Below are 13699 nucleotides of genomic sequence, written 5' to 3' on the forward strand. Positions count from 1 at the left end.
CTGGCTATTTAACGGCGGGGCTGGTGGCTTCATTCCGCTCTGAAACTGGCAGCACACCACATGAAATCCCCAGTAATGCGATGCCAAAGCAGCTTGTTAAACTCAAGAAGAGCGTTGTCTGATCTGAGGGAACTTGTTCAACTCGCCGCCTCCTCATCTTCACTTTTCACTTGATGACAATTTCTGCCGGATCGTGCCCAGCGCGTCTTTCTCTCTCCGCCTTCCGCATCTGTCGCACTGAAAGTTTGGTTTTGCGAAAGTAGACATGAATAACACCGGCTTCAACCAAACAGAGAGCGGCCTATTCAACAAGACAGAGGAGTTTTTTTGCTGCAACTTTTCATCCGTGGTGACTGATAATGGCTTTGTGGCAGCCGCTCCGGATGAGAGGAGCCTCTTCATCATGAGGGTGGTCCAGATAGCCGTCATGTGCGTTTTATCCCTCACGGTGGTGTTCGGCATATTTTTCTTAGGCTGCAACCTCCTCATAAAGTCAGAGGGGATGATTAACTTTTTGGTAACGGACAGAAGACCGTCAAAAGAAGCGGAAGCAGTTATTGTTGGAGCCTACTGACTGATAAAGACATATACAGTGATCACACTCTGATCAGATGGCCACAGATCGGAGACAGTGTGATGATCAGCCGCCAAAACCGGGCGCCGTTTTCATAATTATACTTAGAAAAAGAAACAAGAACTCAGAGGAGCGGTCACCTTGCAAGAGGTAACTAAACTCTGCTGGTGACTGATACTCACGGGGTGGGTCTACCTTATTTCTGGTGACCTTTAAAGCCAAGAAAGACTCATTCATCTTCAAGAGGTATAGTGCGTTTTAAGCCTATTGTTGTATTAAGTACTGTAGGCTATTTAATCACGCACTGTTGTCATTTCAGTATAGTTTCCCTGTTTGTAAAGCAGCATCCTTTGTCAAAATAGTGGCAAAGTCTTTGTATTTGCTGCTTAGAAATACTTCCTTGCATCGAAAATGCAAGGGCAAATTACATGAATGTTGTATGCCTCTGCATGCAACATGCAGCTCTCTATTTTCTGGTGACAGTTGTTTGCGTGTCTTTGCGGTGAAAGTCCGTAATGCTGTGTATCATGTTCATTTGAATAAATTCATTCTGTAATTAAAGTTTTCTTCTTAAGATCTGCTTTTCTGTCATATCCTCCGCCACACCCTCTGCCAAAGTAACTGAGATCTCAGAAGCTAAAATTACAGCAGGAGAAAGAGCTCTTTGATTCATACTGTGATAATGACATGATGTTAAAATACAACGGAGGGTACTGATCCTGATGAATATATATATTTAAGCTTTATCTATATCTATGAAGAGTTGTACAGTTACAGGGAACCAAGAAATAGCTGCTTTTCCCTCTTTTGTTTTTTGTTTTTTTTTTAAATTAGATTTAGATTTAACATTTAAATATGAATTATTTCTACCCAAAAGGATGCCTTAAAAATGCTCTAGAGTCCAAGAAAAAAAAAGCCTTCTCGCCTTCCCAAGAGAGCCCTGTCTGGGTCAGATTTTGATCCATGCAGCTTTTTACATCCTTCCTCCTTCTGCCAAAACATCTGTTATGCTCATCCGCTTCTTCGCCTGGATTCTACCTCCCCTGGAGCCTTAAAAATGACTTGCTTTCTCAGTTCAGAGAGGCTGAAGCTATCGGACAATACGCTGCTGTCTGATTGCTCACCTGTGCTCCGCTCGCAGTTAAATAGAATCAACTTACTTAATTTAAAATGCCCTTCACCCCAGTTACTCCCTCCATCTGTTTTACCCTTTCTGATCTATGCATCTCGTCTGACACGGCCTTACTCGTCTGATTAATGTTTGTCAAGGTGGAAACTGTCTCAGGCCACATTTGCTGTCCTCATGCTGGCTCTGAAGAACTCAAGCAAGCACTTATTTTACTAGTCGTGCTGAGGAAAAATAAATAAGTCAGCAATAATTAGATTTTATACTCTTATAGGTGGAAGACCTACACATGGGTTATATTAAATTAAAACAACTGCTATCAAATATGGCACAATCCAGTAGAGTGGCAATAAATGCTGCATTTGTGAAGCTTATGATGTTGACTTTACTGGGGCTATATTTTATAGTCTTGAACAGTGGGGGGGGGGGGGGGGGGGGCAAATATTGCCTAGATTCTTTGGAAGAGAGGTGTTTAATGAAAGACCACCAAAAATAACAGCTTGTGAAATTGCAACAACTGAATCAACACCTCTCTGAGTCAGCCTCCACAGAAACTTAAATATACAGCTGAGCTGGGTTTATAGGGTTCATATTCTGTTCTTGTCTTGCCTTCTTCAAATTTCTAATAAGAAATAACTGCAAAAGCACACAATCCTGGGAGGTTATTAATAGCAAGTTAATAGGCTTCTTTACATGTAAAATTCACACCCCATAAATTTACCTCTGAATAATTAAGAGACATTTAGTTTTTCAAACTGAGCAATAGATTTTTTCACATTTTCACCTCAGGTATGACTCTCTGTAGTTAGAGCAACACATTAACAAAGCAAATGATGCAAAGAAAAACACGTCATTCTCTGTTAATAACAGCATGAAGTGTTATTAATATAAGTAAACATAAAACATATAAACACACAAAAAAAAATTTGGTCTAACTGAATATGGAATAGAATAACAGTAAAAACGCAGCAGGTATAATTGTATTTGTATATATGACTCCAAGCGTTTCTCTTTTCTGTGATTGCTTCTGTTAGGTAGTGCTGAGACTAGCTCTCAAATATTAAATATCCAGCAGAGAACAATCTTCTGTCTGCAGCTGAGTTGTAGTTAGTTTATCCCGCAGTGCTTCATACACATTTATATAGGCTGAAATCTGGCTAGAGATCCTGAAAGAAGCAGATCTAAAGTTGGAAATTCAAGTTTAAATACTATAATTTTTCTTCTTATTTAGGATTTTACTTTGGATTTACCACTAGAGGCCATCTCAAAGAATACACACACCTGTCACACACCAATGCTGAGGGAGATTTAGGAGATACTAACAGCAAACAGTCATCTATACCACCGGCCTTCCTGCTCTCAGCAATCTGATAGTTCCCCGCAAAGCTTATGTTAAAGTCCTCTCGATATATTTAGGCACGCATTAAGAGTTTTACTCGGTGTAAAACAAAAGCACCAAGCTAGGGCTTCATAACACGGTTCAGTTTATAACTTGATGTTACCTAGTTTTGTGTTAATCATCATTTATTCACAAAGTGTTTGGGATTTTAAAAAAACAAACAAACATGTTCTTATTTTGTTAATACACTTGCAGTCTGGTTAGAGTAACTTATATCACAACCGCAGCACAGGTAAAAACAGCATTAACTCACTTTATCCCATGTGGACTGTATGCCAGCTTTGTTCAACTGTGACTGCATCTGCAGGGTGTTGATTGTGGGCTAAAAGAGGCTTCGGGTCCTGACTCGCTCTCATATGATTGGCTGGTAAGTAGAGATTCAGTCGATGAACTGGATAGTGACTAAAAGCTCCAAATAGCAGCAAGGCACCACAGCCACCTCCTCGGTTTACTCCTATTCTCCCACAGCTTTATTCCCATTCAGTTTATTTTATTGCTGTGACGTGGGAGAAATAAATCTGTTAATGTCGTCTTATGTTTCTCTCATTGAATTGTGGTTTTATGAAGTTTTTCTCTGCTGTGTCTTTAAACAGTGAGATGTTTCTTCTCAAAACTACTCAGGCTCAATGTAATTCTTTATTACTTTCCCATTTTTAAAGAGTTGGTACACTGAAATAAGAGTGAAAATTAAAATGTGAAACACATTTTAAAAAGAAGAGAAAAAAAGGAAATTTAGCAAATTCTCTAATGCTGAATGTGATTAATTTAATTGTATTTAAAACAAAATATTGTTTGTGCCCATTTCCAAAGAGTTAGGACAGGGGCTTGTTTATATCTACAATTCACGTCTTCTTTGAAAAACCTTGCATAAGCATCACAGGCAAGAGATTTAACTCGTACTGTATTTTTATTACAGATACATGCTGCTGCAGCATGTGCAGAATCTGGTTTGACATTGTCGTTCAGAAATAAGCAAGCCTCATCTGTAGGGTACCATATGACACTCCTAAATCTGTATATAATGCAGTTTACACCTAGAATATGATATTATTTTAATGCAGTGTTATCCAAGGGCCTTAAGATTACAACCCTTCTGTATTGGTTTTCACCCATATCACTTGTATGTGGACAGATTTTTAAAGATTTTACATACCACAGCTGAAATCTACTGAAATCTAGACATTTAGACATTTAATTTTATCTTTTATTTTCCTAAAATCTCAAAGTATTTACCCAGCTTTTTTACAATGTTTGTCTTGCACCAAATTTCAACTGAAAAAAACATTTTGTCATGGTCCTGAGTCTGAGGACTCGGTGTTTTGTGTTTCTTTATATTATTCTTTGTTCTCAGTTATTCTGTTTTGTCTTTTGTTTAGGTTTGCTATGTGTTAGTGTTTTTGTTTCATGCCTGCCTGTGTTCTCTCTGTCTGTCCATGGTGTTATTGTGTCTGCTCTTGAGTCTGCCTGTCAAGTTCAGTGTCCGGTCTGGTTCTCTGTGTCTGTTAGTTTCCTGTTTTATTCTGAAAGTTCATGTCTCATGTCAGTGTGTTCAGTTTTACCTCTCCCCTGTCTCGTTAGCCTAATTGCTCCCAGCTGTGTCTCCCTCCTGTGGCCCATTCCCTGATTACTCCCCGTGTATTTAAGCCCTGTGTTTTCCTGTGCTCTCTGTCGCGTCGTCTGATTAATTCCATGTCAGTCTGCATTATTCTATGTTACCCGGTACTCATTCTGCGTCTCTCTGCCATCTCTCTTTGTGCATTTTGCGCCTCCTCCCGTGAGTGGCTGGTTGTTCGTTAGTTTTCCCAGTTTAGGTTTGTTTACTCCCTGCTCTGCTCTTCTTGTTTTGTCACCTTCTCACCGCTGTAAATAAACACTCACTCGCACCCCAGCCAGTACCTGCATTTTGGATCCTTTTTCAATACACCACACGACTGCCCCCAGCCGTGACAGTACGACGCGACAGCAAGATGAATCCAGCGGACTTGCCCAGGGAGAGTGACCTCACACGCGCCCTACGCCTGGTGGACTGGGTAACCCACACCTCCAATGCACGAGCGAAAGTTGTGGGGATAAATGCCATTGAGGCTATCCTGGCCGGAAATCCCTATCTCCACCAGGTCCGGGGATTTACAGACTTAATCGCTGAGCTGCATAAAGCCCGGGAAGCGGTGCAAGCTTGGGAAGATTCTGCCCAGCAACAACGGACAACGACCGCCACAAAGCAGCCGTCTCAGATTCACCCACCGGAGGTTTCACGGCCCGACCCCCCAGAGGTTTTTCCCTGCCTGTCGGAGCCGTCAGCGGTGGGGAGGAAACATTCGCGCCGCCGGCGCTTCACCCCACAGCCGGATTCAGGGACCCCTGTGCGGCCAGCTGGGGTGAGTTTTAAGGACGCTGGTGCTTCTGGGACTGTGTTTTCTGGGGCTGTTCATGGGGAGAGTAGAGACAGTACACGGCGCTTACCTACCTTCGTGGTAACTGACCTCTCACAAGTTGGCATTTTCAAAACATCCATAACAGTAACTGACTGGGTTTCATCCATTCCACCACCAACTCCAGTCTCACCTCAACCAGTACATCAGCCTTTAGCCAGTTCATTAGCCCAGCCTGCATCTATTCCATTAGCCCGGTCACCCGCTCCCTCCATACTGGAGGCTGTGTCTGTGCCACCCATTTTGAATCCCGTTCCTAGCACCCATTTTAAGCGGAGAGACAAACCCATTAAAACCACTCTAGTTTCTCAGAAACTGGCTAATTTAGAGACTGTTATTCGCCCCAGGGCCTCCCCAGAGGCTGAGTTTCTGCCTTCAGCCGACTCTGGACCCCTGGAGGCCAAGACGCCAGCTAAGAACTGCATCGTGCCAGCGCTGCCTGGGCAAAGCCAGTGCCCTGCGCAGTTTCAGTTACCGGTGTCTCTGCCAGAGGCCCGTGTGCCTGCTGGTCCTGTTCTGTCCCTGCCGGAGGCCCCCGCACCTGCTGGTCCTGTTCTGTCCCTGCCGGAGGCCCCCGCACCTGCTGGTCCTGTTCTGTCCCTGCCGGAGGCCCCCGCACCTGCTGGTCCTGTTCTGTCCCTCCCCGAGGAGCCCGTCCAGCCTTCTGCCTCGTCAGCTGGAGGGCCCGAGGAGCCCGTCCAGCCCCAAGACTCGTCAGCTGGAGGTTCAGGAGAACCTAGCCAGCCTTCTGCCTCGTCAGCTCGAGGGCCCGAGGAGCCGTCCAGCCCAAAGACTCGTCAGCTGGAGGTTCAGGAGAACCTAGCTAGCTTCCTGCCTTATCAGCTGGAGGGCCCGAGGAGCCCGTCCAGCCTTCTGCCCCGGCAGCCTGGTCCGGCCTCCGCATCCGCTTCCGCCTCGCCTGGTCCGTCCTCAGCTTCCGCCTCGCCTGGTCCGGCCTCAGCTTCCGCCTCGTCTGGTCCGGCCTCAGCTTCCGCCTCGTCTGGTCCGGCCTCAGCTTCCGCCTCGTCTGGTCCGGCCTCAGCTTCCGCCTCGTCTGGTCCGGCCTCAGCTTCCGCCTCGTCTGGTGCCGCGAAGGCCACGCAGCCTTCAGGTCCCCAACTGCCGCCGCGAAGGCCACGCAGCCTTCAGGTCCCCAACTGCCGCCGCGAAGGCCACGCAGCCTTCAGGTCCCCAACTGCCGCCGCGAAGGCCACGCAGCCTTCAGATCCCCAACTGCCGCCGCGAAGGCCACGCAGCCTTCAGGTCCCCAACTGCCGCCGCGAAGGCCACGCAGCCTTCAGGTCCCCAACTGCCGCCTCAACATCGTCGGTCATCTGCCTGGCCACATGTTGGGCATCTTCGCCACCGTGGCCGGCCATCTGCCTGGCCACATGTTGGGCATCTTCGCCACCGTGGCCGGCCTCCGGACTTGCTTTGTCGCCGCTGTTGCCGTCCGCACGGTCGGCCCCCAGAACTGCGTTCGCGCCGCTGTTGCCGTCCGCACGGTCGGCCCCCAGAACTATTTCCACGCCACTGCCTACTGCGTGGCCGGCCTCCGGACCTGCCCCACTGCCGCTGCCTTTCACACGGTCGGCCCCCGGAACTGAACTGTTTTGGCCTACGGCGCTGTCGGCCTCCGGGTCGGCCCCCTGAACTTGTCCGTCTGGGCCTTTTTGGACTCTTTTTGGTTAGGTTTTTGGGGGGGGGTTAGCACTTACCACAGCCTTCTTGCTTCTTTGGAAACATGGCTGGAAAAAAGCTGAATGCAGACTATAAAATGCAGATATTTTCATCAACAGTAAAATGTATTCGGTCTGAACCAGCTGGTGCAGATGTCATGAGATGCCAAAATCTAACGAAAGCAATAATTGTGGAAGACAAGCTGTGATAAATCCATGAAGACTAGTTCTGAAGAATGATTGCATTACTTCACATCTCGAACAGCACTTATAGGATGAGTCCTGGCTCTGTTGTACTGTTGATTGTTTCACACTGAAGCATCACTGGGATTTAACATCTGAGGAATCCTGCCACTAACACTTTAGTGTAATCCAACGTGTGTGTGTGTGTGCATACATTACTGAATGAGTAGGAGCAAAAGTCTGTTCACTCACAGTCACTCACTGAGGAGGACTGACCTCAAGTATACAGACAAGTAGCCCCTTCGAAGGTCATAACTTGTGGTTCACTTTTAGGTTACTCTCAAGCTGAACAACTCATTCGCTTTTTGTTTCTTGAAGTGCAGCTGGTAATAAGTAATGCAAAATCCCAACTTGGCTGAACATCACAGCTCCATGGAGCATCATTTTCAGTTTCCGGAGTGACTTCACTGCTTAATGCTGTTGTGTTCATTCACATCAGGTTCCCGTTTTTTGTGAAAAACCTCTAATTAAGTTAATGTTCAAGCAATTTTACCACTCAATGTAAGACACAGCTGCCTGAAATTAACACCATTGTTAATTATTGAAATAATTTTTTATGTTTCTGTATGCCAAATTACAGCTATTTGCTTGCACTCCTGAACAGGAAGAAGTGGAGGAAAATTGATTAATTTCATAGAAATCCAGTGTGCCTGCTCAAATATGGGTATAAAAACATGAATTCAGTTTGTTTGTTTTTTACTAATATAAAACAATATGATTTACAGTTTTCTAAAACATTTGTTGCAGAAATTTAACAAATGACAGGTTGTTAAGAACGCTAACTTGGACAAAACAATAACTGACTAATAAGATTTGTAAAGGATTACTATCTCATAATATAAATACTACTAGAATCTATTTATTAATCAACCAACAGGAATACCACATGAGAGGTACCCTGACACTCATGTTGGTGTGAAAAAACAAAGCAAGTCCAAACCCAAAAGTTCATACACTGCATATGCTAAACAAGAAAGAAAATCTCATTTAGTTTGGCCAGCAGACGCCTTGTTTGTAGAATGTGTCTTCCAGCTGTTATCATGGCTGCATCAAGGAGGAGATAATACAGGGATAGAGAAACTGCATCCATGCATGCTAGCCTACAATTTAGTAGATGAAAGTATTATCATCTCTCAGTCTACTTACATAAAACTTGATGTTGTGTACGCAGGTTTGTTATCCATGCTGGACAGCGTGGCCTGCAATAAACTTAAGACTTCTGAAATCTGACAGTCAGTTGGTGCCTTAAAAAGTAGGTTAATATGAGTTTAAGGACAGAGTTGGGATAAAGGTGTGTGTGTGCATGTGTGTGAGTGTGTATTGTATTGAAGAAGCGTACTTAAAACCTCTTGTGACAACAGCCATAATAAAACATCAATAAGTGAAAGATATAATAAGATAATTTATCATGTAAATAAATCTTTAAACATTTGATAAAGTTACAAATACAGTCAAAATTTAAAAACAATGTGGGAAGAAATGTGAAGTGTCCCTTTGTAAAATAAAATGTCCCCTTACTCAAAATTTATGGATGCTGTCAGTGCTCTCTGCCAGCTCATATTTGACCTGTAACGCAACAAATGTGCCTTTTTTTGAAGACCCTTACTAAAATGGTGAAAGTGAAAACACATTTTTGTTGTTACAACACTGTTAAAAAACCTGCTTCTGAAGATTGACATGAACCCTTGTTTCAAAGAAAATAAAAAAGCAGAGTGCTTTTCACATACCTAAACAAGTCAAATGTGACCCAAACACAATATAAGCGTTCCTCCCTTGTAGTTTTAGGCTGATCGACCACCTTAATCTTGATTATCCTCACTCCATGAGGCCACATCTTGCATGGACCTACAGGCTGAGGGTGATTGATGGTCATTTTATATTTCTTCCTTTTCCGGATAATCACACTGACAGTTGTCACCTTCACACCAAGCTTCTCACTGATGGTTTTGCAGCCCATTCCAGCTTTGTGCAGGTCTGCAGTCTTGTCCCTGATGTCTTTTGACAGCTCTTTGGTCTTGCCGGTGGTTGTGGAGAGTTAGGAGTGGAAGAAACTGATTATGTGGACAGGTGTGTTTTATACACATAGCATTTTTTATTTATTTATTTATTTATTTATTGTGATTGATTGATTGTAATCACAAAAAAATCAGCACACAGCTGATATGTGGGATTCTGGATGAGTTGTAGGGGATCAAATTTCACTCAGTGAAATGCACCTGCCAAAGTACTCACAGCCACCTTTGTCATAGATACTGCTGTGGTAGGTGTACCCAACACAGCACAGTCACAAATAGACTCACAAGGTAAAAGCAATACCAGCTTTGCTATGGCAGCTTGTAATTAGAGGATACATCAGATTTTGCTAAACCAAACAATTTTCACACTAAAGACAAGATTCATGACAAACAATATGTCGATGTGTTATTGAACCTGCAATCCATTACAGCTGTTGTGTGAGTGTGTTTCAGACTTTACTGACCTTCTAACCATGCCACTCTCTGCCAGCTACAATCTGAACAGTGTTGTCACCGAAAGGGAATTATTACTTGACTTTCGGGGGGGGAGTTTCTCTATACACCATTACCACCAGGCAATAACCTTTTCAAGAGACCACTCTGGCAGAGTATCAAGGGAGGGAGTTGTTTTTTTGCTTTTTTCTTAAATTGCACTTTCAAACTGATTTTTGATGAATGAGAAGACTTTGCTATCTTTCATTCCTGATATACAAACTGTTTTAGTGCAGTAATATTTCTGGGTAATGATTTGAATCTGTAATCTGTTCATGTGGATGTATTTTCAGCAGCGAGAAGTAATACTGTAACGTGACAAAGTGTGGAAAAAGTTAAATGTTGTGATTATTTTCCACACATCGACAGTCAAGAAGTCGAGCTCACTAACTCAAATCACCAGAATAAGCTACAGCTCCTGTCAATCAAAGCAGCCACACCCCTAACTTAATGTCTTATATGTAAGACACACACGAGGGATATCAGTGGCTGCAAAAAGACCCTCAGTTCTGTATGAATCCATAAGAAAAACAGTCCACAGCCCTGACCTGAATGAGTAAATGACTTTAGATTATGGTTTCAAAACATCAAGATTGTGATTTCAAAAACACTCATTGCAAAGCTCACAAATCAGTGGATGATCTCACAGTAGGATCCATCTATTATAGACCTTTAACACAATGGACTGAGCAGGAGAGAAACTACAGTTTTTGCCATTTCTGCAATGTCTTCATTTTTACAACTGCTTGATTCTCCAAGAAACCCCATGAATTTGAAAACATTTGGTAATATATGAGGAGCTGGACAAGCTTTAGTCTGTATTTCTACTCTACCTGAAGCATTCATCCAAACTACTTCAAGCTTGGCTCTGCATTATCAGCAATATGCCTAAACCCACCAAGTGTAAAGTAGACTGGATGAATGGTACACAACAAAAGCTAAGACCAGCCCCACACAGACAGATTCTTTTTTTATTAATGAGATTGTTTCAACAGAACAACAAAAGACCTTCTGCGCTCTTCCTGCTTTTACAGTTTGCTGCATCACATTTTTCCTGACCTGTCACCATGACCAAAGTGTATTTTTAATCAAGCGGTCTGGCTCACACTGGCATCACACACCCGTCTGTGGGCTTTCATCATCACCACCACCACCTGCTCTCGTGAGACCTGAATGACATAGAGGAGTACTCATTCGACTGCTTTACCGTTTGAAAGGATAGAGAGAAACCGTGATGGTGCAGTACAATAAAAACAAGCAATTATAAGGTCACACAACCTCTAATTAATAGAGTTAATAACTATTCTGTTTTCAAAAGTACAAAGTCTTCTGCAGCGTTTATGTGAAGAGCTAATCTTTTGGCTGAGCAAAGATACACTGATGAGAAGTGTACTCTTCATTCCTGACCGTGGAAATGAGCCGTGACAGTTTTGGCCTCCCTGCCAAGCACCACTGTCCTGTCTGCCTATGCAGTGCACTCCCATGCCCCAGCTGTCATCTGCACTCACTGTACACAGTCACTGTACCATTAATGAACTACTTTTGGCCAAGCCATACTTTACTATAACATATAGTATTTCTTAACCCGATCATCTTCATCCAAACTGCCTCATTTCTACGCTTTGGCCACAACAGACTTTATATACAGCTATACAGTTTGCCCCATGCAGTGTACAGATATAGAGTCAAGTCATTTTATTTATATAGTAAATGTAAATACAACAGATGTTGACCAAAGTGCTGCACAATGAATAAAATCATCAAAACACAATGTAAATGATTTAAGGGCAATAAAAGGAATACAAATAATAATTCAATATTTAAAAAACATGTAAAAATATAAAATGATCACAGTAAAAACAACAATTAAAATCACTAGGGGAAATGACACAGCAAGTTCAAAAGTAGTACGAAGCTCAAAAAGCTATTGAAAAGAAATATGTCTTAAGTTGAGATTTGAAGACTTTTAGCGAGGTAGATGGGCTAATCTGAGGAGGGAGACTATTCCAGAGTGTTGGTACTGTGACTGAATGCACAGTCACCTTTACAAGCCAACTGGGAATTCATAATAATAATAATAATAATATATTTTATTTATAGCACCTTTAAAGAGCCTTAAAGTCACCTTACATTAATGTAGCAGAATAAAAACCTATACAATAAATAGAATCACAATTATAAACCTAATGAAGGTAACAATAGACTAAGACCAAGAGATACTGGATGATGATCCACAGCTCTAAGTGAGCAATATGGGACATAGGAATGTAAAAAGAAATCCACTAGATAATCTGGGGCAAGCCCTTTTAAGCACTTGTATATCACTTTTATATGAGCAAATATATTTTAAAATGGATCGAATATATTATTACAGGACAGATCTGAAAACAGAATTACTACATTTGTAACTTATTCTATGCATCCAGTATGAACAATAGGTCAAATGTGACTTGCCAGCTGGGCAAAGTGTCCTTTCTTTCCGATCTGATGCCGTACCTTGGGAATTCATGCCTAATGGTGCACCTTCTGATTCTGTCACAGCACATGAAAGTAAGCCTGAATGCTGCATGATAAAACCTCTACAGGGTCATGACTTATTGAGCTACCTCAAATTGCTTCTCACGGTGCTGCAAGCTCTTCCTCCCCCAGGCCTGGCTCCATTATCGCCTGACTCTGTCTGCAGGTTACAGTCACATCCCTGACTTCCTCTATTTAAGTTATATGGCAGCTTAACTCTACAGTGCATGCGATTGATTTGAATTTAGAAAACTTTTAAATTATCACAGGAAAAATAATAATGCCACATGGCTCAGTTTGTGTTAAAGGTGAACACATGAAAGTATACTACAATAATCCTTATGAAAAACAATAATTACTCCCATGTATGACTTTTCTATTAAAAGCATCATATTTTATAAGAAAAAGACAGACTCTTTAAAGGGGAGACTTGGTGAGTAAAGATAAGAAGTTGCGTTGACAGAACAGATCTATCATATAGAGGATAGAGAGAGACAGAGGAGACGTGGCAATAGAGAGAGAGCGAGCAAGAAGAAAAAGTAAAGATAAGAAAAAGACAGAAGTTGAAGCAAATGAGTCAGAAAAGCAGATGACTCGAAGTGCTCTTTCTGTGCAAATGATTTTCATCTGAGCGCAGAAGAAGAGTGCCAATCACTCAGTGTCAAAATTATCCAGCGCACAAGTAACGTGTGTGACATTCAGAAATGCCACTACTATAACATATAACAGTGCTTCTCCCACATACAGTAAGTGTATGAGCAACAGCCACTGGGAAGCTGTTGTTGTTGTGTTGCCAAAATAGAAGTAAATAATCTGGCAAATTGATTTTGACTACAGCCATCCTGATAACATCTTTCTTTCAGGTCTCTTTTCTTCAGCTTGAGCTGCAGTCGCCGCGGTGTTATCTCCACCATGTGGCGTGCGTCTTTATGTGTGTGACACCTTTCTCTCCTCTGCTCATACACTATAAGGGTCTGCATCGCAGGTGCAGCTGCGACCACAGAGTGTTGCAGCAGTGCGTGTGCGAAATGACTTCTCGGCCTAGCGGAGCCGCACCTTACCACACAACAGCTGTCACAAAAGATCAGCGCCCAGCCTGCCACACTCCAGGAGCTGCTTTCTGAAAGACCTCTGCTGTTCTGTTGTCTGAGCTGCTTATTCTTACAAATGAAAGGTCAGCTCCATCATATGACAAATAAGCGCCCACCTGTTTGACTGTGTC

The 13699-nt window shown here is 42.8% G+C and overlaps 1 protein-coding gene across 1 annotated transcript; it reads left to right on the forward strand.

Moving 5' to 3' along the window:
* rprma (reprimo, TP53 dependent G2 arrest mediator candidate a) lies at positions 1–1135 on the forward strand. The gene has a single exon (XM_085136579.1). The coding sequence runs from the start codon at positions 266–268 to the stop codon at positions 572–574; it is 309 nt and encodes a 102-aa protein (XP_084992705.1). The 5' UTR covers positions 1–265; the 3' UTR covers positions 575–1135.
* Positions 1136–13699: the final 12564 nt, after the last annotated feature.

This window comes from Neolamprologus multifasciatus, chromosome 16 (assembly GCF_963576455.1).
Source record: "Neolamprologus multifasciatus chromosome 16, fNeoMul1.2, whole genome shotgun sequence".
NCBI lineage: Eukaryota > Metazoa > Chordata > Actinopteri > Cichliformes > Cichlidae > Neolamprologus > Neolamprologus multifasciatus.

Bases quoted from the DNA above. Each gene is read 5' to 3' on its own strand.
- rprma (XM_085136579.1), top strand. From the start codon at position 266: ATGAATAACACCGGCTTCAACCAAACAGAGAGCGGCCTATTCAACAAG.